This window comes from Salvelinus namaycush, chromosome 16, assembly GCF_016432855.1.
Source record: "Salvelinus namaycush isolate Seneca chromosome 16, SaNama_1.0, whole genome shotgun sequence".
NCBI classification, from domain to species: domain Eukaryota; kingdom Metazoa; phylum Chordata; class Actinopteri; order Salmoniformes; family Salmonidae; genus Salvelinus; species Salvelinus namaycush.
Window position 1 is genome coordinate 33,981,927 of NC_052322.1, and position 24,655 is coordinate 34,006,581.

The following is a 24,655-nucleotide window of genomic DNA, read 5'->3' on the forward strand; positions in this document are numbered from 1 at the left end:
GATGTTGTCGAATGGAACTGTGGTTCTGCATTCTTTGGGCCAGCATGGGTGGTACTGACTGGCTGGCTGACAGCTCTCTACATAGACTTGTAGAGGCACGAGCAGGAGCCCCAAGCTCCAACTAATGGTGCTTTTCCATTGAGACTTATCCCCACCCCAGTGGGTCAGCAGTGTTTTACATTGATGAATGTTCTGGTGTTATTGTTTCCATTAGGAGTGTGACACTAAAGACTTGTAGCGAGCAGAATCAACAACCTCTGCCTCGTTCTAGACTGTTGCCATTGTTATGTAAGTGACAGAAGGTTCAAGCCATCCACAAAAATACTTGGCCTTTTAGTTTCAGTAGCAGCATTCTCAAAATGATCCTCCTAAAATGTATTTTTGTTTTACTGTATGTTACCCTGCTATTTATACTATTAAGACTTGCATCTAATTAAAATACTATGTGAATGAAATGTGTTATTTTACATTCATTATTATATGATTTTAAATATATACATTTTTTTTCTCTGCTTGGCCTTTGTGTCTGGTATGGCAAGCTACAGTAGCAAAACACAGACTGCAGGAGAGAGAGAGAGAGAGAGAGAGAGAGAGAGAGAGAGAGAGAGAGAGAGAGAGAGAGAGAGAGAGAGAGAGAGAGAGAGAGAGAGAGAGAGAGAGAGAGAGAGAGAGAGAGAGAGAGAGAGAGAGAGAGAGAGAGAGAGAGAGAGAGAGAGAGAGAGAGAGAGAGAGAGAGAGAGAGAGAGAGAGAGAGAGAGACTGCATCATCATAAATGTTTTCCTATGCCTTTGCAAACCTACTGTACAGTACACATTGGCTTTGTAGACATTAAAATGAATTAGAACTCAGGGGGTCATACCGGCACCTCAAACTGTCAGACTTGCCAGTTTTATCCTGAGGAGTCAATGAACAATAGGTCATAAAGCAGAAATAGCAAAAGTATTTGACATTATGTCAAGCGACTTGGCTTTCTGCTGCTATTCCTTTGAATAGTAACTCACAGAGACAGCCGACAAGGTGTATTTAGTGTGCTGAGAATTAAAAAGGAGTCAACACTGCTCATTTATGGGAGAGAGACAGCCTGAGCAACGACATAGAAATGTCAGTTCATATTTGTGTTTGTGTATTTTCCCCTTTGCCATCATGGACGATACAGTCAGGCGACTGAAGAGAAGCTCTCTCAACTCCAACGATAACCATTAATGCAGTGATGGAACAAAACCCAGCGACCCTTAGACAAATGGCCAAATGGAGCACGGATGTAGGTCTACAGTGATGCTCATTTTAGAATGTGTACCATTATAATAACCTTGCTTAACAGTCAAAACAGACTCATGTTTTAGGATAAGGAGAATTAAAGGCACAACAATCTGTGTTTCAACAGCCTGACCCTGCCACTTTGTTTGGTAGAGGCCGGAAGGGGCTGGGTGGGGACTGACAGTCCATGAGATTGACATAATAGTTTGTTTAAACATATTGAAACACTGTTTAGAAAAACTGAAAAACATAACCAATGGTAAAACAACCTTAGATGTGGGCTTATAATACAGTAATACCGTTGTAGGCTACTAAGAAATATAGTTTACAAGTATATTTCTACAAAACTCAATGGGTAGACAATTGAACAGCAAAATAAACTCTATTTTGTAGGTTATTGTGTAAAATATTTTTTTTTGTTTTTCTCTAAAAGAACAAAGCAAAGGCAATAAACACAAAATTATGAAAACTCATAGTCCGATTATATTTTCCTACTGTACTCAATGAATAACCAGGGTAGTTTTGAGCGCGCCTTACACCAGCTAGCGTGAACGCGCAGCTCCTTCACAACGGCGGAGTTGAGCTCAGAGGAAGGAATAGTTTTGCTGCAAGGAGGGCAGAGCCGTGAGGAGTGAATGGATCAGTGCACTAATGCAGGAAAAACTCTTCGTGGAAACCCTTCTATCTCCGTGAGAGAAGCACTACTTGCCCGTTATGTTCTACTGTGGAGGCTAGAGCGTTTTGCCAAGAGAAGGGAAAAAGCAGCGGACTTCGAGTCGGGACACTCCTTCGTTTGAGTTGCCTGTAACGTTAGCTCGTCCGGGGACTGTTTCCAATCTCCTTTGAGCCTAGCATCGGAGAAGGAGGGTTCAGCCAAGCAGGACAACTGTCGGCAAGATGCAGGGGGTTTCGGCAACAACTGGTAAGCCAGTTGGTTGGTTAGGCTACTTTATATTTTTGCCGCTCTGAATAGAAACTGTGTTTTGTTTTGGGGGGTTGTCTTGAAGTATCCATTTCAAGTGCGGTGCGGTGCTACAAAGTTACGCGGGGGGGATGGGGGGTGCTGCTGCTGCTACTACTACATGTGGCAAAAACCAGCTCCTTATGGCGCAAACTTCTCCTTTGTATTGTGAGGAGTTGTTGCATTATCCCTTATTATAACTTTAAAGCTATGCAGTTTGTCTGTGAGAGAAATACGACCTCCAACAGCAAAGGATTGTTGTTATTAGTAGGCTGCATAGCAGCATATTTACCTTTCAATGACATGTCACACACATAACACACACACACTTTCAAGGTCGTTGGGCAGCTGACGAGACAAGAAGAGGGGTAAATCGGTACCAAACCCCACGTGGGAGCAGCTCTGACGTCACCATTGCCCCCGTACCACTCACCCAGAGGCATATGCTTCTCTCAGCCCTTCTCTCAGCCCTTCTCTCAGCCCTTCTCTCAGGCCTTCTCTCAGGCCTACACACACACACACACACACACACACACACACACACACACACACACACACACACACACACACACACACACACACACACACACACACACACACACACACAGCACAGCTCCACAGACATGAATGTATTCTTTGTTGTAAAGTTCCCTCATTTTATTCTATGTGTTTTGTCTGATTATAGTTATTAGGCTACAGGGAAACCATTGTATTGAATGGAGGGAGACAGGAGGAGGATGGGAGGATGTTTGAGATGAGGATGTTAATATGACATGTATCTGGTGGACAGGATGTTGAGGGGAGTTATAGACTGAGATATGATAAGCATGACGAAGATGGTGATGGTGATTATGATACATCCATAGCTGTAGAGGTGAGGTGGTTTCTGATGTGTGCTGCTGAAGATTATGAATGGAGATGATGGTGCAGACGATGATGATAAGGATTACAATGATGAAGATGGTGATTACAATGACTTATAATTATGATGATTATGATGAAGTTGAATGATATGCAGGCTGCTATCTGGTGTGCAGGATACAGTCCGGATCTGGTGTGCAGGATACAGTCCGGATCTGGTGTGCAGGATACAGTCCGGATCTGGTGTGCAGGATACAGTCAGAGGCTGACGCTGATACATGGTGTGTGTATAAAGACTCTGTGTTCTAACTCTCCTCCATGTGAATCCCTCATGGTGAGGAATGTGATTAGGCTGGAGGAGAGTGTCTATAGACAGAATCTAGGATAGGATGAGAGCAGCCTGGCCTCAGGAATGACATTACAACGGAGAGGGAGAGAGAGGTGTTTGTGTGTGCGTGCACATGTTGACGTACGTGTGAGAGATTTATTTTCTCTGTCTCTTAATATAGAGTTTGGTTGTTTGTTTAGAGGTGACCACAGATGTGTTATCACACAGTTGTAACAGGCTGTTTAGAGGTGACTACAGATGTGTTATCACACAGTTGTAACAGACTGTTTAGAGGTGACTACAGATGTGTTATCACACAGTTGTAACGGGCTGTTTAGAGGTGACTACAGATGTGTTATCACACAGTTGTAACAGGCTGTTTAGAGGTGACTACAGATGTGTTATCACACAGTTGTAACAGACTGTTTAGAGGTGACTACAGATGTGTTATCACACAGTTGTAACAGGCTGTTTAGAGGTGACTACAGATGTGTTATCACACAGTTGTAACAGGCTGTTTAGAGGTGACTACAGATGTGTTATCACACAGTTGTAACAGGATGTTTAGAGGTGACTACAGATGTGTTATCACACAGTTGTAACAGGCTGTTTAGAGGTGACTACAGATGTGTTATCACACAGTTGTAACAGACTGTTTAGAGGTGACTACAGATGTGTTATCACACAGTTGTAACAGGCTGATTAGAGGTGACTACAGATGTGTTATCACACAGTTGTAATAGGCTGTTTAGAGGTGACTACAGATGTGTTATCACACAGTTGTAACAGGCTGTTTAGAGGTGACTACAGATGTGTTATCACACAGTTGTAACAGGATGTTTAGAGGTGACTACAGATGTGTTATCACACAGTTGTAACAGGCTGTTTAGAGGTGACTACAGATGTGTTATCACACAGTTGTAACAGGCTGTTTAGAGGTGACTACAGATGTGTTATCACACAGTTGTAACAGGCTGTTTAGAGGTGACTACAGATGTGTTATCACACAGTTGTAACAGGCTGATTAGAGGTGACTACAGATGTGTTATCACACAGTTGTAATAGGATGTTTAGAGGTGACTACAGATGTGTTATCACACAGTTGTAACAGGCTGTTTAGAGGTGACTACAGATGTGTTATCACACAGTTGTAACAGGCTGTTTAGAGGTGACTACAGATGTGTTATCACACAGTTGTAATAGGCTGTTTAGAGGTGACTACAGATGTGTTATCACACAGTTGTAACAGGCTGTTTAGAGGTGACTACAGATGTGTTATCACACAGTTGTAACAGGCTGTTTAGAGGTGACTACAGATGTGTTATCACACAGTTGTAACAGGCTGTTTAGAGGTGACTACAGATGTGTTATCACACAGTTGTAACAGGCTGTTTAGAGGTGACTACAGATGTGTTATCACACAGTTGTAACAGGCTGTTTAGAGGTGACTATAGATGTGTTATCACACAGTTGTAACAGGCTGATTAGAGGTGACTACAGATGTGTTATCACACAGTTGTAACAGGCTGATTAGAGGTGACTACAGATGTGTTATCACACAGTTGTAACAGGCTGTTTAGAGGTGACTACAGATGTGTTATCACACAGTTGTAACAGGCTGATTAGAGGTGACTACAGATGTGTTATCACACAGTTGTAATAGGATGTTTAGAGGTGACTACAGATGTGTTATCACACAGTTGTAACAGGCTGTTTAGAGGTGACTACAGATGTGTTATCACACAGTTGTAACAGGCTGTTTAGAGGTGACTACAGATGTGTTATCACACAGTTGTAACAGGCTGTTTAGAGGTGACTACAGATGTGTTATCACACAGTTGTAACAGGCTGTTTAGAGGTGACTACAGATGTGTTATCACACAGTTGTAACAGGCTGTTTAGAGGTGACTACAGATGTGTTATCACACAGTTGTAACAGGCTGTTTAGAGGTGACTACAGATGTGTTATCACACAGTTGTAACAGGCTGATTGGAGGTGACTACAGATCTGTTATCACACAGTTGTAACAGGCTGTTTAGAGGTGACTACAGATGTGTTATCACACAGTTGTAACATGATGTTTAGAGGTGACTACAGATGTGTTATCACACAGTTGTAACAGGCTGTTTAGAGGTGACTACAGATGTGTTATCACACAGTTGTAACAGGCTGTTTAGAGGTGACTACAGATGTGTTATCACACAGTTGTAACAGGCTGATTAGAGATGACTACAGATGTGTTATCACACAGTTGTAATAGGCTGTTTAGAGGTGACTACAGATGTGTTATCACACAGTTTTAACAGGATGTTTAGAGGTGACTACAGATGTGTTATCACACAGTTGTAACAGGCTGTTTAGAGGTGACTACAGATGTGTTATCACACAGTTGTAACAGGCTGTTTAGAGGTGACTACAGATGTGTTATCACACAGTTGTAACAGGATGTTTAGAGGTGACTACAGATGTGTTATCACACAGTTGTAACAGGCTGTTTAGAGGTGACTACAGATGTGTTATCACACAGTTGTAACAGGATGTTTAGAGGTGACTACAGATGTGTTATCACACAGTTGTAACAGGCTGTTTAGAGGTGACTACAGATGTGTTATCACACAGTTGTAACAGGCTGATTAGAGGTGACTACAGATGTGTTATCACACAGTTGTAACAGGCTGTTTAGAGGTGACTACAGATGTGTTATCACACAGTTGTAACAGGCTGTTTAGAGGTGACTACAGATGTGTTATCACACAGTTGTAACAGGCTGTTTAGAGGTGACTACAGATGTGTTATCACACAGTTGTAACAGGCTGTTTAGAGGTGACTACAGATGTGTTATCACACAGTTGTAACAGGCTGTTTAGAGGTGACTACAGATGTGTTATCACACAGTTGTAACAGGCTGTTTAGAGGTGACTACAGATGTGTTATCACACAGTTGTAACAGACTGTTTAGAGGTGACTACAGATGTGTTATCACACAGTTGTAACATGATGTTTAGAGGTGACTACAGATGTGTTATCACACAGTTGTAACAGGCTGTTTAGAGGTGACTACAGATGTGTTATCACACAGTTGTAACAGGCTGATTAGAGGTGACTACAGATGTGTTATCACACAGTTGTAACAGGCTGTTTAGAGGTGACTACAGATGTGTTATCACACAGTTGTAACAGGCTGATTGGAGGTGACTACTGATGTGTTATCACACAGTTGTAACAGGCTGTTTAGAGGTGACTACAGATGTGTTATCACACAGTTGTAACAGGCTGATTGGAGGTGACTACAGATGTGTTATCACACAGTTGTAACAGGCTGTTTAGAGGTGACTACAGATGTGTTATCACACAGTTGTAACAGGCTGTTTAGAGGTGACTACAGATGTGTTATCACACAGTTGTAACAGGCTGTTTAGAGGTGACTACAGATGTGTTATCACACAGTTGTAACAGGCTGTTTAGAGGTGACTACAGATGTGTTATCACACAGTTGTAACAGGCTGTTTAGAGGTGACTACAGATGTGTTATCACACAGTTGTAACAGACTGTTTAGAGGTGACTACAGATGTGTTATCACACAGTTGTAACAGGCTGTTTAGAGGTGACTACAGATGTGTTATCACACAGTTGTAACAGGCTGTTTAGAGGTGACTACAGATGTGTTATCACACAGTTGTAACAGGCTGTTTAGAGGTGACTACAGATGTGTTATCACACAGTTGTAACAGGCTGATTAGAGGTGACTACAGATGTGTTATCACACAGTTGTAACAGGCTGTTTAGAGGTGACTACAGATGTGTTATCACACAGTTGTAATAGGATGTTTAGAGGTGACTACAGATGTGTTATCACACAGTTGTAACAGGCTGTTTAGAGGTGACTACAGATGTGTTATCACACAGTTGTAACAGGCTGTTTAGAGGTGACTACAGATGTGTTATCACACAGTTGTAACAGGCTGTTTAGAGGTGACTACAGATGTGTTATCACACAGTTGTAACAGGCTGTTTAGAGGTGACTACAGATGTGTTATCACACAGTTGTAACAGGCTGTTTAGAGGTGACTACAGATGTGTTATCACACAGTTGTAACAGGCTGATTAGAGGTGACTACAGATGTGTTATCACACAGTTGTAACAGGCTGTTTAGAGGTGACTACAGATGTGTTATCACACAGTTGTAACAGGCTGATTAGATGATCCCTCCTTGACAGCCACTGACACAAGAGTCAACAGAAATGCCCTCTACTCGTTAGGACCTTTCACGTGGGTTTATTTCAAAGTGCACACTAAATGACAGAGTTATTTTGAGAACCATAACATAGAGATCTATCTTAATTTGATCACCCTGTTGTCGCAGAGAATTTTCCTGTGATTCAAATCGGCCTGGTGATTTACATGAATTCACTGAAAACCTGTGGCTCTCTCTATCTCTTGCTCAAATGTTAAAGCACCTGACAGAATAAATGTCCTACTACTGTAGGTCCTACTACTGCCACATTCAAATGTACAAAAATGTATCTGAAATGCAGCCATACTCATCAACAACTGTCGTTTTATATAGCTTAATAGCACAAAATAAATATTAACCTCCACTATGACATAAAAGTGTATCAAACTATAGCCCACTGCAGCCTGTCAAAACAAATTTCCTGTTAGAAATTATATATATTTTTAGGATAATCAATTCCTCCTGCTAAAGGATTGTTTTACTCCTGCAACGAAACTGGTTCAATTAAAGGGGAACTCCACACAAAAACTATATTTTGGTATTTTTTCCATTAGTCCACTGTTAATACAGTCCCAAATGTTTTGCATGTCAGCAGTCAAGTTTTCAAGATATTGGACTTTCAAAAAGCAAAGTGTCACCGGCCACATCATCATGAGTGGAGTTCCTCTTTAAGATCAGACATCTGTAATATTAGACAAAGGAAATTTTAGCACAGAGATGAAATGATATAGCTCTTACAAAGAGGAAGTGTAGCCTGCAGACTAAATGGGAGACAGAGATGGTTGGAAAGAGAGAAATAGTGATAGAGGACTATAACAGAGGTAGTTGTGGAGGTGAACTGTAGAGAGTATGTTTGTTGAGGGTCTCTGAGGAGGGATCGATCGGCTCTCCTCCCGGCTCCCGTCCGCCTGCCAGTCTGTCTTCTCTGTCTTCTCTCTCTCACAGTTCTCTCTCCCTCCCACATGTCTATCTTTTTCCCTCTCTCTCAGACCTGCAGACCTCTCTCTGTCTCTCTCTCTCAGACCTGCAGACCTCTCTCTGTCTCTCTCTCTCAGACCTGCAGACCTCTCTCTGTCTCTCTCTCTCAGACCTGCAGACCTCTCTCTGTCTCTCTCTCTCAGACCTGCAGACCTCTCTCTCTCTCAGACCTGCAGACCTCTCTCTGTCTCTCTCTCTCAGACCTGCAGACCTCTCTCTGTCTCTCTCTCTCAGACCTGCAGACCTCTCTCTGTCTCTCTCTCTCAGACCTGCAGACCTCTCTCTGTCTCTCTCTCTCTCAGACCTGCAGCTATCTCTCTGTCTCTCTCTCTCAGACCTGCAGACCTCTCTCTGTCTCTCTCTCTCAGACCTGCAGATCTCTCTCTGTCTCTCTCTCAGACCTTCAGACCTCTCTCTGTCTCTCTCTCTCAGACCTGCAGACCTCTCTCTGTCTCTCTCTCTCAGACCTCTCTCTGTCTCTCTCTCTCAGACCTGCAGACCTCTCTCTGTCTTTCTCTCTCAGACCTGCAGACCTCTCTCTGTCTCTCTCTCTCAGACCTCTCTCTGTCTCTCTCTCTCAGACCTGCAGACCTCTCTCTGTCTCTCTCTCTCAGACCTGCAGACCTCTCTCTGTCTCTCTCTCTCAGACCTGCAGACCTCTCTCTGTCTCTCTCTCTCTCAGACCTCCACACATTTTCTTTCCCAGACCTCTCACTCTCTCTCTCAATTCAATTCAAGGGCTATTGGCATGGGAAACATATGTTAACATCTCTCTCTTTCTCTCTCAGACCCCCCCCCCCCCGTACTCCTTACTGTTCACATGGGAAGACCAGTTCAGGGCCCTCTTAGAAAAGTGGGTGTGGGTGTGTGTTCGCACGGAGGATGTTCATGAAGAATTACCAAAAATAAACCACAACACAACATAGCATTGGGTGTGCTATCTAACCCTAGCCATCCTACAATCTAAGCTAGATGCCCTCAATCTCACACAAATTATCAAGGAACCTACCAGGTACAACCCTAAATCCGTAACCATGGGCACCCTCTTAGATATCATCCTGACCAGCTTGCCCTCTAAATACACCTCTGCTGTCTTCAACCAGGATCTCAGTGATCACTGCCTCATTGCCTGCGTGGGTAATGGGTCCGCAGTCAAACGACCACCCCTCATCACTCTCAAACACTCCCTAAAACACTTCAGCGAGCAGGCCTTTCTAATCGACCTGGCCCGGGTATCCTGGAAGGATATTGACCTCAACCCGTCAGTGGAGGATGCCTGGTTGCGCTTTAAAAGTGCTTTCCTCACAATCTTAAATAAGCATACCCCGTTCAAAAAATGTAGAACTAAGAACAGATATAGCCCTTGGTTCACCCCAGACTTGACTGCCCTTGACCAGCACAAAAACATCCTGTGGCGTTCTGCATTAGCACCGAATAGCCCCCGCTATATGCAACCTTTCAGGGAAGTCAGGAACCAATATACACAGGCAGTTAGGAAAGCAAAGGCTAGCTTTTTCAAACAGAAATTTGCATCATGTAGCACTAATTCCAAAAAGTTCTGGGACACTGTAAAGTCCATGGAGAATAAGAGCACCTCCTCCCAGCTGGCCACTGCACTGAGGCTAGGAAACACTGTCACCACCGATAAATCTATGATAATCGATCATTTCTACGGCTGGCCATGCTTTCCACCTGGCTACCTCTACGCCTGACAACAGCTCAGCACCCCCTGCAGCAACTTGCCCATCCCCCCCCCCCCTGCTTCTCCTTCACCCAAATCCAGGCAGCAGATGTTCTAAAAGAGCTGCAAAATCTGGATCAAATACTTCTCAGATAGAGTTCAGTGTGTCAAATCTGAGGGCCTGTTGTCCAGACCTCTGGCAGTCTCTATGGGGGTGCCACAGGGTTCAATACTCAGGCCGACTCTTTTCTCTGTATATATCAATGATGTCGCTCTTGCTGCTGGTGATTCTCTGATCCACCTCTATGCAAACGACACCATTCTGTATACATCTGGCCCCTCTTTGGACACTGTGTTAACTAACCTCCAGACGAGCTTCAATGCCATACAACTCTCCTTCCGTGGCAACCAACTGCTTTTAAATGCTAGTAACACTAAGTGCATGCTCTTCAACTGATTGCTGCCTACACACTCCCGCCCGACTAGCATCACTACTCTATTCTGAATTAGAATATGTGGACAACTATAAATACTTAGGTGTCTGGTTAGATTGTAAACTCTCCTTCCAGACTCGCATTAATCATCTCTAGTCTAAAATTAAATCTAGAATCGGCTTCCTATTTCACAACAAAGCCTCTTTCACTCATGCTGCCAAACATACCCTCGTAAAACTGACTATCCTATTGATCCTTGACTTTGGCGATGTCATTTACAAAATAGCCTTCAACACTTTACTCAGCAAACTGGATGTGGTCTACCACAGTGCCATCCGTTAAGTCACCAAAGCCCCACATACTACCCACCACTGTGACCTGTACGCTCTCGTTGGCTGGCCCTCGCTTCATATTTGTCGCCAAACCCACTGGCTCCAGGTCATCTATAAGTCTTTGCTAGGTAACGCCCGCCTTATCTCTGCTCACTGGTCAACATAGCAACACCCACCTGTAGCACGCGCTCCAGCAGGTATATTTCACTGGTCAACCCCAAAGCCAACACTTACTTTGGCCACCTTTCTTTCCAGTTCTCTGCTGCCAATGACTGGAATGAATTGAAAAAATCACTGAAGCTGGAGACTTATATATCCCTCTCTAACTTTAAGCATCAGCTGTCAGAGCAGCTTAACGATCACTGTACCTGTACACAGCCAATCTGTAAATAGAACACCCAAGTACCTCATCCCCATATTGTTACTTATCCTCTTGCTCTTTTGCACCCCAGTATCTCTACTTGCACATCATCATCTGCACATCTATCACTCCAGTGTTAATGCTAAATTGTAATTATTTCGCCTCCATGGCCTATTTATTGCCTTACCTCCCTACTCTTCTACATTTGCACACACTGTATACAGATTTGTCTATTGTGTTATTGACTGTACGTTTGTTTATGTGTTACTCTGTGTTGTTGTTTTTGCCACACTTGGCCAGGTCGCAGTTGTAACTGAAAACTTGTTCTCAACTGGCCTACCTGGTTAAATAAATAAAAATTAAAAAATAACTTAGGTTGTTGCCTGAAGCAGCCGAGTTCCTTCCTTCTTTCTGTTTTGTTTTAAGTCTCCTTTAGGGTTCTTCTCCTCTGACTGAGATGACAGAGTCCTTGTCACATTCACTTTACTGTACAGATGACTCTGTCCCTGTTTGACCCTGTTTGCTCTTCTCTTCTGCATGACCACACGAACTCTTCAGTTCTCTCGCTCTCTCTCTCTCTCTCTCTCTCTCTCTCTCTCTCTCTCTCTCTCTCTCTCTCTCTCTCTCTCTCTCTCTCTCTCTCTCACTCTCTCTCACTCTCTCTCACTGTCTCTCTCTCTCAGCTCTCACTCCCTCTCTCTCTCACTGTCTCTCTCTCTCACTCCCTCTCTCTCTCACTGTCTCTCTCTCAGCTCTCACTCCATCTCTCTCTCACTGTCTCTCTCTCTCTCTCTCTCTCTCTCTCTCTCTCTCTCTCTCTCACTGTCTCTCTCTCTCAGCTCTCACTCCCTCTCTCTCTTCCAGGGAGGTGGGTGAATGTGAACATGGGTGATGTCTGTCTGTCTGTCTGTTAGTGGGTCCGATCAGATACTGAACAATGGCTCTGGCACGCCAGCCGTCCCAGCATGCTTTGCAGCGTCTGGCTGTTTACATTATTTATTATTAACAAAAGTGATTGGCTCCGCCTGTGTTTAACCTAGACTGTGTAAACATCACCCCTCCGTGTTAAATAAACACTGAACACAGGTGGTAGAGATAAGAAGAGGAGGAGGAGGAAGAGGAGGGGAAAACATTTAGAAATTTCTCCCATCCAACACTGTCTTTTTTTGTCCCCAACTCTCACACACTTTCTGTTTCTGTACTTTAGCTCTTTCACACTCAGTGTCTCAAACTCACCATGCTTCTTTCAGAGCTTTCACAGTGTTCATTATTTCTTTCTCTCTCTCAATTCAATTTAAGGGTTTTATTGGCATGGGAAACATATGTTTACATTGCCAAAGCAAGTGAAATAGATAATACTTTTTTTTACAGTAAACATTACGCTCACAAAAGTTCCAAAAGAAGAATAAAGACATTAAAGTACAAAAGTGAAAATAAATAAACATAAATATGGGTTGTATTTAGGATTTTCCCAAGGTTGCTGTTGACGCATATCCAACGGAAGTCATTGGGGTCATATTTGTCTCCACTTTTTGTGTATTAGGTTATCAGTCCTTGGTTCCAAATATTGGGGACGATGCCAGAGCTAAGGATGACGTTAAAGACTTTAAGTATAGCCAATTGGAATTTGTAATCTGTATGTTTAATTATTTAATTTAGTATATTATTAACACCACAGGCCTTTTTGGGTTTGTATTGTGTCCTGTAGTTCATTCAATGTAGTTGGAGAATCCAGTCGGTTCTGGTAGTCTTTAATACTTGAATCTAAGATTTGTATTTGATCATGTATATGTTTTTGCTGTTTGTTCTGTGTTATAGGGCCAAAAAATATTGGAGAAGTGGTTTATCCATACATCTCCGTTTTGGATAGATAACTCTTTGTGTTGTTGTTTGTTTAGTGTTTTACAATTTTCCCAGAAGTGGTTAGAGTCTATGGATTCTTCAATTATATTGAGCTGATTTCTGACGTGCTGTTCCTTCTTTTTCTGTAGTGTATTTCTGTATTGTTTTAGTGATTCACCATAGTAAAGGCGTAGACTCTTTGTTTTTGGTTGGATAGGTTTCTCAATTTCTTTCTTTGGTTTTTGCAGTCTTCATCAAAAATTTGTCATTGTTGTTAATTTTCTTAGGTTTTCTGCTTATATTTTTTAAATTTTATCCCCTTTTCTCGTGGTATCCAATCACTAGTAATTACTATCTTGTCTCATCGCTACAACTCCCGTACGGGCTCAGGAGAGACGAAGGTCGAAAGCCACGCGTCCTCCGAAGCACAACCCAACCAAGCCGCACTGCTTCTTAACACAGCGCGCCTCCAACCCGGAAGCCAGCCGCACCAATGTGTCGGAGGAAACACTGTGTACCTGGCCCCCTTGGTTAGCGCGCACTGCGCCCGGCCCGCCACAGGAGTCGCTGGAGCGCGATGAGACAAGGATATCCCTACCGGCCAAACCCTCCCTAATCCAGACGACGCTATGCCAATTGTGCGTCGCCCCACGGACCTCCCGGTCGCGGCCGGCTGGGACAGAGCCTGGGCGCGAACCCAGAGACTCTGGTGGCGCAGCTAGCACTGCGATGCAGTGCCCTAGACCACTGCGCCACCCGGGAGGTCATTCTGCTTATATTTTAAATAATTTGATAGGGAAGCTGAGAGGTCAAAAATAATGTTTAGGTTTTCTACTGGAAAGTTTACACCTTCACTATTACAGTGAAACGTTTTGTCCAGGAAGTTGTCTAAATGGGATTTAATTTGTTGTTGCCTAATAGTGTTTTGTTAGTTTTCCACACTGCTTTCCTTCCATCTATAGCATTTGTTAATATTATTCAGTTCCTTTGGCTTTGATGCCTCATGATTGAGTATTGCTCTGTTCAAGTAGGCTGTGATTTTGCTGTGATCTGGTAGGGGTGTCAGTGGGCTGATTGTGAACAGTCTAAGAGGCTCTGGGTTGAGGTCAGTGATAAAGTAGTCTACAGTACTACTGCCAAGTGATGAGCTATAGGTGTACCTACCGTAGGAGTCACCTCAAAGCCTACCATTGACTATGTACATACCCAGCGTGCGACAGAGCTGCAGGAGTTGTGACCCGTTTTTTTGGGGTTATGTTGTCGTAATTGTGCCTAGGGGGGCATATGGGGGAGGGAATGTTGTCACCTCCAGGCAGGTGTTTGTCCCCCTGTGTGCTGAGGGTGTCAGGTTCTTGTCTGGTTCTTGCATGTAGGTCGCATCAGACTAATACATGTCCCTGGTCCTGGAAATTATTGATTTCCCCCTCCAGGATGGAGAAGCTGTCTTGATTAAAGTATGGGGATTCTAGAGGGGGGATATAGGTAGCACACAGGAGAAAATTTTCCTATGTTAAGACCATTTCCTTTTGAATTTCTAGCCAAATGTAAAATGTTCCTGCTTTTATTAATTTAATGGAGTGAGTTAGGTCTGCTCTATACCAAATTAGCATTCCCCATTGAGTCCCTTCCCTGTTTCACACCTTGTAGTTTGGTGGATGGGATTACCAGCTCTCTGTAACCTATTAGCATTCCCCATTGAGTCCCTTCCCTGTTTCACACCTTGTAGTTTGGTGGATGGGATTACCAGCTCTCTGTAACCTAGAGAGCAACCAGTTGTTCCATTTCCTCTATATCAGTGGTTCCCAACCCTTTACGGTTACTGTACCTTCAACTGAAATTTTCTCTGCCCGAATACCCCTGAAGTACCCCCTCATATGCATTTTACCAGTAAGCCTGTGGTCTCATGAGTCTTCTCAAGTACCCCCTGTGGATAGGCCAAGTACCCACAGGGGTCCTAGTCCCCCTGGTTGGGAACCACTGCTGTATATCATGTTTCTTGTAGGATGACAATGCCTGTATTTTTTATTTATTTAGTGAAGTCCAGGTTCCTGCTATTTAGGCCAAAGGTAGATGACCTGGGGCTGTGGTTGAGGGCGATGACCTTTAGGGTCCTGGCGAAGGTGGACACTGCTGCCTTGTGTAGGATGACCTTGTCATAAAAGGCTGTTCAAGTCCAGGGTGGAGTGGTGGGCCAGGTAAACTTTTGGTTTTGAGGCATAGTCACGGGAAATACCCCTTGAGTGCTGTGGCCACCCTTTCCTGCTGTGTTCTCAGGTTGTTTGTGCCTGTGTGTATTATTATGTGGCTGGGTGACCCTAGTTGGTCCTCAGACAGAAGGTCTGCTGGGTGTTTGGGCACCAGAGTTTAGACACTGTGTTTGGGAAAAAGTGTGTTTTCTTGTATATATTTCCCGTTTGAGTCCATAAGGAGTACAATCTGTGGCTTGTCTATGTCCTCAGTGGGTGTGGGGGAGTTGTTAGGAGGGCTATCAGGGTGGCTGACGGGAGGGGGGGGGGGGGGGGGGGGTGCTCAGAGGGGGTGGGATTCCCTGGGGTCCTTAATTTTTCTGTCCTGCTGTGATGTCGAGGCTATGGTCAGGGTCTGGGGTGGACTGTTCTGCTGGCTTCTCTGACGGGGTGGACAGCTCTCTAATGGGTTGTTCTCTGTCACACACCATCCCCCTCACCCTTTCCTTCACCTTCTCGTCTAGTGCTCTGTTCTTCTCCTGCTCTTTCTCCTGTTGATGTTGTCTCACCACAGTCCAGAGTGCAGACATGTCTCTCTCCACCTCCAGTTCTCCGGGTCTGGTTGAGGGGGTGTTGTTCTCTCTCTCTACCCTTCTCTCTGTCTCTGTCTTACTCCCTCTCTTTGTCTCTCTTTCCCATCACTCTCCCACTCTCTATCACTCAGTCTCTTTACCGTGTTACATTGACTTCTCTAATCTCAGATCAGTGCTATGTAAGAGGAGACCGAGGCTATTTTTAGACAAGTGATATTTCTATTGGATGGCCGGAAGGAACGGGAGCCCATTCCTGGACTCACTGTTTGAATGGACTATAGGATTGTGTGTTTGTGTGTGGTGCATGTGTGTTTGCTTGCGTTCGTGTGTCATGCAGTGTGTGTGTGTGTTACCCTCAGGTGATTCTGCTTGACTGGTGACATGTCATTCATTTGTGACATTCAGAGTAGGGAACATTCAAAACTCTACATCTTACTATTCTATTCAATATAGCACATTTTCAGTCCTAAAGTCCTATCTCTTGTTTGGATCTTTGCTCCAGTTCCAACTGGTCTGATTATATTCATTGAGTACAAAACATTAAGAACACCTGCTTTTTCCATAACATAGAATGACCAAGTGAATGCAGGTGAAAGCTATGATCCCTTATTGATCTCACCTGTTAAATCAACTTCAATCAGTGTGGATGAATGGGAAGAGACAGGTTAAAGAAGGATTTTTAAGCCTTGAGACAATTGAGACATGGGTTGTGTGTGTGCCATTCAGAGGGTGAATGGGCAAGACAAAATATTTAAGTGCCTTTGAACGGGGTATGGTAGTAGGTGCCAGGCGCAGCAGTTTGTGTCAAGAACTGCAATGCTGCTGGGTTTTTTCACGCTCAACAGTTTTCCATGTATATCAAGAATGGTCCACCACCCAAAGGACATCCAGCCAATGTGACTGTGGGAAGCCTTTGAGTCAAAATGGGCCAGCATCCCTGTGGAACGCTTTTGACACCTTGTATATCCCATGCCCCAGCAAAGTTAGTCTGTTCTGAGGACAAAGGGGGGTGCAACGCAATATTAGGAAGGTGTTCTCAATGTTTTGTACCCTCAGTGTATATGTGTGTGTACATTGTATGTGTATAATCCTGCCAGAGGTACAGAGAGAAATTCTGGTCTGTCACTGACACCCAGGTTAATGTATGATTGACAGACGTTGTGTGTGTGTGTGTTACGGATACAGGTATTCTGTGTGTGTATTTCTTTTCTCTCCTTCTCCCCTCACAGGTGGCAATCATCATTCCCCAATCAGTCACCAATCAGTCATCAATCAGAAGATACACCTCCTACTGTTTCCATTACCCTATCACAACCCCTTTCCCCTGGTTTAAAAACCCTGTCAGTTGTTCTCTTTGGAGCTCAATCTCGCTGTCATGCAATCTCTCTGTAGATCACTTGGTTTTGCAACTACATGTCACTTTGTCCGTTACTCTGTGAGTATTGTTTTGTTATGGTGTTTGACTGTTTGTTTGATGGTGGGAAAAGGGGGTACCAAGACAAGTCACCCATGGGCATACACTACCTGTAGGAATACTTTGTCTAAGAACACTAGTTAGAATTGGGAGGACCACCCACTGTATTTTTGGTTAGTTAGCTGTTGTTGAAGTAGGCTAGTCTAGTTTAGGGGTGTTTTTGGATATTTGTTTCTTTCCTTGGGTCCAGCTCAGCCCCTTTTCCTGCCCCCCCCCCTTTACCGTGTGTTTACAAATAAACCCTGAGTGTTTGACGGTAATTTAGTTCTCTGTGGTTATTTCGTTCTCACGGTTACTTTTTCAGTACTATAATTTGCATGAGTTATGTTACGGGTCTCGTTACCATCCCCCCTAGACTGCCGGGCCAAAGGGATTCGTAACTGTGTCCACTACAATTACAGTACCAGTCAAAAGTTTGGACACACCTACTCATTCAAGGGTTTTTCTTTTATTTTTACTATTTTCAAAACTTTGAAATAACACATATAGAATCATGTATTAACCAAGAAAGTGTTAATACCAAAATAAAATATATGTAGATTTGTTTAATACATATCACATATCAGCTTGCAAACAATGTAAAAAATCAAATACAAATCATTGTTAATAAAGCCGGATACAAACTTTTCTCGTTTCTATTTTCTTAATTAAACATACACAACCCCTAGACAATACAAAACACATACATCCCCCATGTCACACCCTGACCTAACTAAAATAAAAAATAAAACAAAGATAACTAAGGCCAGGGTGTGACAGTAGGAGTGGAGAGGTTGTTTGCAGAGTGCACAACCTAGGCTACACAAGTTTTATTTTATTCTATTTATTCATTGTCTTTTGTTTGTAGCGCTCCTGTCAATGTTGAGTAAGGTCACGCACCTGATTATACATAGAAGAATGCCTAGGCTACCTGGCCTGCACACAAATGTAGGCCTATAAATGCTCCCATTTGGGGATCTGATATTATTTCTGATTGTTTTTAACTCACCAACACTGGAAGTTCTCAAAGTATACTGAACAAAAATATAAACGCAACATGTAAAGTGTTGGTTTCATGAGCTGAAATAAAAAATCACAGAAATGTTCCATATGCACAAAAGGCTTATTTCTCTCAAATTTTGTGCACAAATTTGTTTACATCGCTGTTAGGGAGCATCTCTCCTTTGCCAAGATAATAAATCCACCTCAGAGGTGTAGCATATCAAGAAGCTGATTAAACAGCATGATCATTACACAGGTGCACCTTGTGCTTGGGACAATAAAAGGCCAATCTAAAATGTGCAGTTTTTTCACACAACATAATGCCACAGATGTCTCAAGTTGAGGGAGCATGCAATTGGCATGCTGACTTCAGGAATGTCCATCAGAGCTGTTGCCAGAGAAATCAATGTTCATTTCTCTACCTTGCGTTTATATTTTTGTTCAATATAATTTTTTCTCCTCTCAAACAGCAAGTAAACAAAGTCTGTTTTTACATCCACTGAGAATGACGATAGTTCCTCAAAGTAGCCTATTTTGAAAAATCTTTCCAGCTCTTTCCCTTTTGTTAACCAATCAGCTCAAAAGGGTGGAAAAATGTAATGCTCTGTTCCAGTGGAAAGGTCATAAGGCCTACCTGATTACTTCTTATCCCCTGTGCTAATAGCCTACAGCTGTGTCTGTCTGTCCAGAGCTCACTGGCGTGGGAAACAGAATATTTTATATTTTATACAATGTAAGTTTGCTAGTGTGAGCTTCAGGCCTGACCCCAGTTAATATTTGATACAATGTTGTAAGTTTGCTAGCAGAGCTTCATGCCTGACCAATTAATAGTTGATTCAATGTTTCAAGTTCCTTCCAGACAGGCCATGTGTAGCCAATGTGATTTATATGATATTTATTTTTACCAGGATATTTTCTACTTTTGGGCTGCAATGTTTTTATTTGTTGGCTTTATCCAGAGAGGGGTGGATGGATAGGTAGATAGGTAGAGAGAAAAGAGAGAGGGGTGGATGGATAGGTAGAGAGAAAAGAGAGAGGGGTGGATGGATAGGTAGAGAGAAAAGAGAGAGGGGTGGATGGATAGGTAGAGAGAAAAGAGAGAGGGGTGGATAGGTAGAGAGAAAAGAGAGAAGGGTGGATGGGTAGAGAGAAAAGAGAAGGGTGGATGGGTAGAGAGAAAAGAGAGAGGGGTGGATGGGTAGAGAGAAAAGAGAGAGGGGGGGATAGGTAGAGAGAAAGGAGAGAGGGGGGGATAGGTAGAGAGAAAGGAGAGAGGGGGGGATAGGTAGAGAGAAAGGAGAGAGGGGGGGATAGGTAGAGAGAAAGGAGAGAGGGGGGGATAGGTAGAGAGAAAGGAGAGAGGGGGGGATAGGTAGAGAGAAAGGAGAGAGGGGGGGATAGGTAGAGAGAAAGGAGAGAGGGGGGGATAGGTAGAGAGAAAGGAGAGAGGGGGGGATAGGTAGAGAGAAAGGAGAGGGGGGGGGGATAGGTAGAGAGAAAGGAGAGAGGGGGGGATAGGTAGAGAGAAAAGAGAGAGGGGGGGATAGGTAGAGAGAAAAGAGAGAGGGGGGGGTAGGTAGAGAGAAAAGAGAGAGGGGGGGATAGGTAGAGAGAAAAGAGAGAGGGGGGGATAGGTAGAGAGAAAAGAGAGAGGGGGGGATAGGTAGAGAGAAAAGAGAGAGGGGGGGATAGGTAGAGAGAAAAGAGAGAGGGGGGGATAGGTAGAGAGAAAAGAGAGAGGGGGGGATAGGTAGAGAGAAAAGAGAGAGGGGTGGATGGGTAGAGAGAAAAGAGAAGGGTGGATGGGTAGAGAGAAAAGAGAGAGGGGTGGATGGATAGGTAGAGAGAAAAGAGAGAGGGGTGGATGGATAGGTAGAGAGAAAAGAGAGAGGGGTGGATAGGTAGAGAGAAAAGAGAGAAGGGTGGATGGGTAGAGAGAAAAGAGAAGGGTGGATGGGTAGAGAGAAAAGAGAGAGGGGTGGATGGGTAGAGAGAAAGGAGAGAGGGGGGGATAGGTAGAGAGAAAGGAGAGAGGGGGGGATAGGTAGAGAGAAAGGAGAGAGGGGGGGATAGGTAGAGAGAAAGGAGAGAGGGGGGGATAGGTAGAGAGAAAGGAGAGAGGGGGGGATAGGTAGAGAGAAAGGAGAGAGGGGGGGATAGGTAGAGAGAAAGGAGAGAGGGGGGGATAGGTAGAGAGAAAGGAGAGAGGGGGGGATAGGTAGAGAGAAAGGAGAGAGGGGGGGATAGGTAGAGAGAAAAGAGAGAGGGGGGGATAGGTAGAGAGAAAAGAGAGAGGGGGGGATAGGTAGAGAGAAAAGAGAGAGGGGTGGATGGATAGGTAGAGAGAAAAGAGAGAGGGGTGGATGGATAGGTAGAGAGAAAAGAGAGAGGGGTGGATGGATAGGTAGAGAGAAAAGAGAGAAGGGTGGATGGGTAGAGAGAAAAGAGAAGGGTGGATGGGTAGAGAGAAAAGAGAGAGGGGTGGATGGGTAGAGAGAAAAGAGAGAGGGGTGGATGGGTAGAGAGAAAGGAGAGAGGGGTGGATGGGTAGAGAGAAAGGAGAGAGGGGGGGATGGGTAGAGAGAAAGGAGAGAGGGGGGGATAGGTAGAGAGAAAGGAGAGAGGGGGGGATAGGTAGAGAGAAAGGAGAGAGGGGGGGATAGGTAGAGAGAAAGGAGAGAGGGGGGGATAGGTAGAGAGAAAGGAGAGAGGGGGGGATAGGTAGAGAGAAAAGAGAGAGGGGGGGATAGGTAGAGAGAAAAGAGAGAGGGGGGGATAGGTAGAGAGAAAAGAGAGAGGGGGGGATAGGTAGAGAGAAAAGAGAGAGGGGGGGATAGGTAGAGAGAAAAGAGAGAGGGGGGGATAGGTAGAGAGAAAAGAGAGAGGGGGGGATAGGTAGAGAGAAAAGAGAGAGGGGGGGATAGGTAGAGAGAAAAGAGAGAGGGGTGGATGGGTAGAGAGAAAAGAGAAGGGTGGATGGGTAGAGAGAAAAGAGAGAGGGGTGGATGGATAGGTAGAGAGAAAAGAGAGAGGGGTGGATGGATAGGTAGAGAGAAAAGAGAGAGGGGTGGATAGGTAGAGAGAAAAGAGAGAAGGGTGGATGGGTAGAGAGAAAAGAGAAGGGTGGATGGGTAGAGAGAAAAGAGAGAGGGGTGGATGGGTAGAGAGAAAGGAGAGAGGGGGGATAGGTAGAGAGAAAGGAGAGAGGGGGGATAGGTAGAGAGAAAGGAGAGAGGGGGGGATAGGTAGAGAGAAAGGAGAGAGGGGGGGATAGGTAGAGAGAAAGGAGAGAGGGGGGGATAGGTAGAGAGAAAGGAGAGAGGGGGGGATAGGTAGAGAGAAAGGAGAGAGGGGGGGATAGGTAGAGAGAAAGGAGAGAGGGGGGGATAGGTAGAGAGAAAGGAGAGAGGGGGGGATAGGTAGAGAGAAAGGAGAGAGGGGGGGATAGGTAGAGAGAAAAGAGAGAGGGGGGGATAGGTAGAGAGAAAGGAGAGAGGGGGGGATAGGTAGAGAGAAAAGAGAGAGGGGTGGATGGATAGGTAGAGAGAAAAGAGAGAGGGGTGGATGGATAGGTAGAGAGAAAAGAGAGAGGGGTGGATGGATAGGTAGAGAGAAAAGAGAGAAGGGTGGATGGGTAGAGAGAAAAGAGAAGGGTGGATGGGTAGAGAGAAAAGAGAGAGGGGTGGATGGGTAGAGAGAAAAGAGAGAGGGGTGGATGGGTAGAGAGAAAGGAGAGAGGGGTGGATGGGTAGAGAGAAAGGAGAGAGGGGGGGATGGGTAGAGAGAAAGGAGAGAGGGGGGGATAGGTAGAGAGAAAGGAGAGAGGGGGGGATAGGTAGAGAGAAAGGAGAGAGGGGGGGATAGGTAGAGAGAAAGGAGAGAGGGGGGGATAGGTAGAGAGAAAGGAGAGAGGGGGGGATAGGTAGAGAGAAAGGAGAGAGGGGGGGATAGGTAGAGAGAAAGGAGAGAGGGGGGGATAGGTAGAGAGAAAGGAGAGAGGGGGGGATAGGTAGAGAGAAAGGAGAGAGGGGGGGATAGGTAGAGAGAAAAGAGAGAGGGGGGGATAGGTAGAGAGAAAAGAGAGAGGGGGGGATAGGTAGAGAGAAAAGAGAGAGGGGTGGATGGATAGGTAGAGAGAAAAGAGAGAGGGGTGGATGGATAGGTAGAGAGAAAAGAGAGAGGGGTGGATGGATAGGTAGAGAGAAAAGAGAGAAGGGGGGATGGGTAGAGAGAAAAGAGAAGGGTGGATGGGTAGAGAGAAAAGAGAGGGGTGGATGGGTAGAGAGAAAAGAGAGAGGGGTGGATGGGTAGAGAGAAAGGAGAGAGGGGTGGATGGGTAGAGAGAAAGGAGAGAGGGGGGGATGGGTAGAGAGAAAGGAGAGAGGGGGGGATAGGTAGAGAGAAAGGAGAGAGGGGGGGATAGGTAGAGAGAAGGGTGGATGGGTAGAGAGAAAAGAGAGAAGGGTGGATGGGTAGAGAGAAAAGAGAAGGGTGGATGGGTAGAGAGAAAGGAGAGAGGGGGGGATAGGTAGAGAGAAAGGAGAGAGGGGGGGATAGGTAGAGAGAAAGGAGAGAGGGGGGGATAGGTAGAGAGAAAAGAGAGGGGTGGATAGGTAGAGAGAAAAGAGAGAGGGGTGGATAGGTATAGAGAAAAGAGAGATGGGTGGATAGGTAGAGAGAAAAGAGAGATGGGTGGATAGGTAGAGAGAAAAGAGAGAGGGGTGGATAGGTAGAGAGAAAAGAGAGAGGGGTGGATGGATAGGTAGAGAGAAAAGAGAGGGGTGGATAGGTAGAGAAAAGAGAGAGGGGTGGATGGATAGGTAGAGAGAAAAGAGAGAGGGGTGGTGGATAGGTAGAGAGAAAAGAGAGAGGGGTGGTGGATAGGTAGAGAGAAAAGAGAGAGGGGTGGATAGGTAGAGAGAAAAGAGAGATGGGTGGATAGGTAGAGAGAAAAGAGAGAGGGGTGGATAGGTAGAGAGAAAAGAGAGAGGGATGGCTAGGTAGAGAGAAAAGAGAGAGGGGTTTTTCTGTCCAGAGTTCCAAGTGTTTATATTGGAGGTCTCTGAGTAGGGTCTGGCTGAGACACATCCTGCTACACACACGCACACACACACACACACACACACACAGACATAAACTTTCACAGACATAAACTTTCGCAGAAGGTGAAAGTGACCTAGATTTGCTAAATGGTACCAACTGCTGGAGCCTTTCAGAAATGGACTAAATTGTAATCTAGTCAATGTCACCCCATAGAGAGTTGCCTGCTCTGTGAATGGGGAATGTATAGCTGTGACTCCTATTGGCTATCACTAGCAGCTTATCTTGGTGAGCTGAAGCATGACGTATTATTGTATCAGTGGACCTGTATAAAACTTAATGGACATGGAGCAGTGGTCATGGGTTGTGAACCCTCCATGCACACCCAAACAACGATCTGGGCCAATGGTAGAGGAGAAGGATAGAGGCTCTCCATGCTTTCTTTGTCTGTCCTCTCCAGGCCCAATGCTGTCTGTCTGGGTTGGACCGACCTGATGAGGGGGATTTTCCTGAGAAAGTCTTATGGAATAAAAAAAAACGAATAGTAAAAGCATGTTCCATTGGATTTCTCTTTGTGTGTGTTTATGTGGTTATGTGTGTTTTAAGAATTGTGCTCTTTCTAGCACACTGTAGGCATTGTGTCTTTCTTCTATGATCATCAGAGAAGCTCGGTCTCTGGAATGGAAGTTTCCTGCACACAGGGGTAAGGCTGGAAGATCAGGAATGAGGAGAGATATAGAGGAGGAGAGAAGGAAGAGAGATAGAAAGAGGAAGGAGAGAAGAGAGGGTCAGAGGAGGGAGAGAGGTAGGAGGGAGGAATGAGAGAAGAGAATCATCAAATTCTATTTGTCACATGCTTCGTAAAGAACTGGTGTAGACTAACAGTGAAATGCTTACTTACAGGCCCTTCCAAACAATGCAGAGATAAATAATATAGATAAATAATAGAAAAGTAAAACAATACCAAAACATAATAACAAATATGCAATGAGTAACGATAACTTAGGGTACCAGTACCGAGTGGATGTGCAGGGCTACGAGGTAATTAAGGTAGATATGTACATTAGAGGTTGGCCGATTTATGATTTTTCAACGTCGATACCGATAC

General features: G+C 44.6%; 1 protein-coding gene across 1 annotated transcript in view; it reads left to right on the forward strand.

Annotated features, from left to right (window-relative positions):
* Nucleotides 1-1,827: 1,827 nt before the first annotated feature.
* The window catches only part of LOC120061334 (FYVE, RhoGEF and PH domain-containing protein 3-like), a 128,985-nt gene continuing 106,157 nt past the window's right edge, over nucleotides 1,828-24,655 (forward strand). Inside the window, exon 1 of the mRNA XM_039011081.1 lies at nucleotides 1,828-2,180. Coding sequence (XP_038867009.1) covers nucleotides 2,156-2,180 — 25 coding nt within the window. The 5' untranslated portion in view covers nucleotides 1,828-2,155. The remainder of the gene's footprint in view (nucleotides 2,181-24,655) is intronic.